At 68.6% G+C, this 3,591-nt stretch overlaps 1 protein-coding gene across 1 annotated transcript in view; it reads right to left on the bottom strand.

Moving 5' to 3' along the window:
* The window catches only part of HELZ2 (helicase with zinc finger 2), a 14,039-nt gene extending 10,455 nt beyond the window's left edge, over positions 1–3,584 (bottom strand). Inside the window, exons 1-5 of the mRNA XM_025039875.1 lie at positions 3,492–3,584; positions 1,334–2,443; positions 864–1,047; positions 669–776; positions 11–276 (exon numbers count right to left, since the gene is read on the bottom strand). Coding sequence (XP_024895643.1) covers positions 11–276; positions 669–776; positions 864–1,047; positions 1,334–2,388 — 1,613 coding nt within the window. The 5' untranslated portion in view covers positions 2,389–2,443; positions 3,492–3,584. The remainder of the gene's footprint in view (positions 1–10; positions 277–668; positions 777–863; positions 1,048–1,333; positions 2,444–3,491) is intronic.
* Between the last annotated feature and the right edge of the window lie 7 nt (positions 3,585–3,591).

Raw genomic sequence — 3,591 nt, forward strand, 5'->3', positions numbered from 1 at the left:
CGTCCCCACGAGCGCCGGGCGGTGGGCCAGGCCCACCTGCAGCCCCAGCTTCCGCAGCAGCACCGGCCGGCGGCCAAAGTCGAAGACCACCCACTGCTCGAAGGTGCCGAAGGAGGAGCTCTGCACGCGCACACCCACCCGGGACGTGGCCGGGCAGCCGGGCTCCCGGAAGCGCTCCCCCTGTGCGTACAGCTGGCCCGGCGGGAGGTGGGGGGCCACCAGGGAGAAGTCTGCACCCGGCTCCTGTTTGAGCAGGGCCACGTGCTGCAGGGGCTCCTGGGGAGAAACGACAGTGTGAGAGCCGAGCCCTACCCTTCAGGGTCCAGGCCAGCCCAGGCCCCGCCCCACCCGCCTCGAGCCACGGCTGTGACGCCAGCGGGTGCTCAGCCTCTCTGAACCTCAGTGTCCCCCTCTGCGAGATGGGGTCACAGACGCTGCCATGGATGCTGAGCAGCGAGACAGGTCAGCGTGGGCGGATGGGACGCATGGTGGGAACCAGCCCAGACCCTCGCTCTTTGCCAGACCTTCTGCAAGATAAGCCCACAGGGCCAGGCACAGACTCATCTCGTACACACGCACACACACACACACGCACGCACACGCAGGGAAGGCTGCCCAGGGCGGCGGCCCCAGACCCCGGCCGACTCAGGGCTATGCTGACCCTTTACCTCAGAGTGGATGACGAATGTCCAGCTGTGCTGAGTTTTCTTCTCCTCGGCCTGGTACTCCAGGGACTGGTTGCAGGTAACAGACACACCATCGACAGTCTCCGCCAGCTGCTCGAGGAGGCCAGGCCATGAGGAGGGCGGCCCGGCCCCGCCCCTCCGCCGCCCGGCCCCGCCCCCTCGCGAGGCCCCACTCACCACCAGGACCTCGCTGCTGCTGCGCTGGTACTCCGCCAGCAGCCGCACGTTGTAGGGCACCAGCCCCTCACGCCAGGCCGCCTGCTCCCGCAGCTCCGCTGTCTCCACCCGCCGCGTCCACTCCTGCAGCTCCTGCTCTGAATGCGCTTTCGTGCAGAGAGCCCCGTACTCGCACAGGTCAGGCCTGGGGGAAGGGAGGTCAGCAGGCTTCCGGGGGTTAAGACCCCCTCAGCCCAAAGCAGGCCTGTGTGCGGGCACAGGAGCGGATTCCAGGCCGGGGCGGGGACCTCCTCCACCCTGTCTATTACCATGCCCGCAAGACAAGGCTGACGTGAGTGGCTTTAGTAGACGGCCCTTATCCCCTGGAGCCAATGAGGTGCCGGCTGGCCACGAGGAGGGGACAGGGGAACCCTGGTTGTGGCTGAAGGTGGGTTCATCCCCTTCCTCACATCCCACCCCACTGTTCTTACCTAGGGCAGAGCTCAAAGGTGGAGAGGCCAGTGGGCGGGCTTCGGCGCTCCCAGGACACAGCGTGGTCCAAGGCCACCATCTGTGCATGCTCCAGGGATGAGCAATGGTTCTCGAAGGCCTCCTGGGAGCGGCAGGTGACCAGGCAGGCGCGGCAGTACAGCTGGACTGCAGGGGGCTGGCTGTGGCAGGCTGTGGGCCCGTCCCCCCTGGGGGCAGGGGGCGTGAGCAGGTCCCCTCGTTTGAGCCCACCCAGCTGCTCCGCCTCCCACACGGCCATCTCCACGGCGCTGTGGGCATACTGGCAGCGGGAGGCCCCATGCCGACACGGCCGCCCGCGCCCCACGAACATGCAGTAGGCCAGCGGCTGGCCGTTCCGGGGCTGCGGCCGCACCTCCACCACCTGCTGCTTGCGGCGGCCCTCAGAGCTCATGTGGGCCAGGAGCGAGGGGCAGGCCCCATGCTTGGGGCAGCGTCCCTGCGGGTCCACAGGGCAGAGGCGTGGGGGGCAGTGCCGGAAGCAGTGGGAGCAGAGCAGCTGGAAGCAGCCGCCGAACTCCTCACGGATGGCGGCCGCGGGGCTGTGCGGCTCGCCCCGGGCCCCGCCCCCCTGCACCGCCGCCTTCAGCCACAGGCGAGGGAGGCTGTGCTCGCGCTCGAAGGTCCAGACCAGCGCCTCCTCGGGGCTGCGGGCGAAGGTGCACTGGTTGCGGTGCCGCCGGCAGCCCAGCCCCGGGCTGTAGTAGCGGCAGACCTCGTAGCGCGCAGGCCGCGGGAAGCTGGGCCGGCGGTCCACCTTGCGCCAGAGCCTGCCCTTGGCAGCACGCTTGAGGCGGGCCAGCAGCACCTCCTGGGGGCAGCTGTGTTCCACGCTGCGCAGCAGGTAGGTGCTCTCGTTGAGGCGCTGGGTGCAGCGGGTGCAGCCCAGACACAGGTCCACCTGGGTGCACAGCCTGGCCAGAGATGGCTCCTTGGCGGCCGTGGGGCTCGTGGGCGGTGGGCCAGGCCTTGGGGACACCATCCTGTCCGGTGCTGGCCTGACTCTGCGGGTTGGCATCTGAGGCTCGCGGGCTCTGCTGGTCCTCTGGGGCTGAGCACCGTTGAAGAGAAGTCTGGGACGGGAAGAGGGAGGCCCCGAGGTCAGGAGGACGACCCCAGGCCGAGTCACTCTGCCTCCGCCTCGGCAAGGGGCGAGGGTGCAGAGCAGGGGGAGGGTCCTGCCGCCGGACAGGACGGAGGGTTGCGAGAGCCCAGGAAGCTGGGCCCCACTGACCTTGACCCGGCCCAGAACCCTCCTCTCCTGAAGGGTCTCAGGGGCCCTGCTGAAGAGGAGCCAGCCAGCTGCAAGGTTGCCCGGCAACAGGAGCCCTGGAGGCCCTCGTACTCCCCGACTCCCCCAGTACCCCCTGTTCTGTGAAGGGACTGTTGGCTCCTAGGAACGGCGCACCCCACGCCTGTCTGGAGGGGACTGGTTTCCTCCTGTCGGGTAGGGGTGGCGGGAGCGGGGGTCAGGAGGAGAGCACAGCTGGCGAGAGGAGGCGCAAGCCTGTTTCGGAGCCCCGTGGGGACATGGGGGTGCCCCTGGGGGTTCCCCGGCCCCGCTGGGATGAGAAAGGGGAACTAACTTCTGCAAACACCCGCGTTTCCTCTGAAGAGAACTTAAAGGGACACTTGGAGGGAAACAAAGTGATGTTTTGAAAGGAAATGGGGGGAGGTCAGCCCTGAGGGAGAGCTGCCTCGCTCCAGAGCGCAAACTGCGGCCCCTCCAGAGGGTGCTAGGAAGACCCCCTTCCCCAATATTCAGAAATAGGGGCGGCTGCAGGCGGTGAGGACAGAACTAAAGGGCTCAGAACTTGGGGTCCAGGGGGCGCCCCCTTTGCAGGTGCTGCCAGGGTCGCCAAGATGACGATGCGCTGCTACCTGGGCAGGGGCGGGGGAAGGCGACGCTGAGTCAGCACCCCAAGCAGCGGGCGAGGCGGCCCCACGCCTTGGGGGTCCCTGGGCACCAGCCCCCTACTCCGCTAGCACCGCCTGCAGCTGGGCGCCGCAACCCCCCCTCTCCCCGGAGCCCGCCCAGGTCCCAAGGAGGCCCTAGCCGCAGGGTGCGGGGGCTGGGAGCTGCCATCGTGGCCGAGACCCCCGCGAGCCCCGAGTGCTTACCCCCCATTCGCATTCGGCCGCGCCCGCTGCGATCACTTTCGATTCTGCCCCCCGGGTGACTCAAACCTCTGACGACGGAGCGCGGAAATTACCTCACTGC

Source organism: Pteropus alecto, unplaced genomic scaffold (assembly GCF_000325575.1).
Source record: "Pteropus alecto unplaced genomic scaffold, ASM32557v1 scaffold45, whole genome shotgun sequence".
NCBI classification, from domain to species: domain Eukaryota; kingdom Metazoa; phylum Chordata; class Mammalia; order Chiroptera; family Pteropodidae; genus Pteropus; species Pteropus alecto.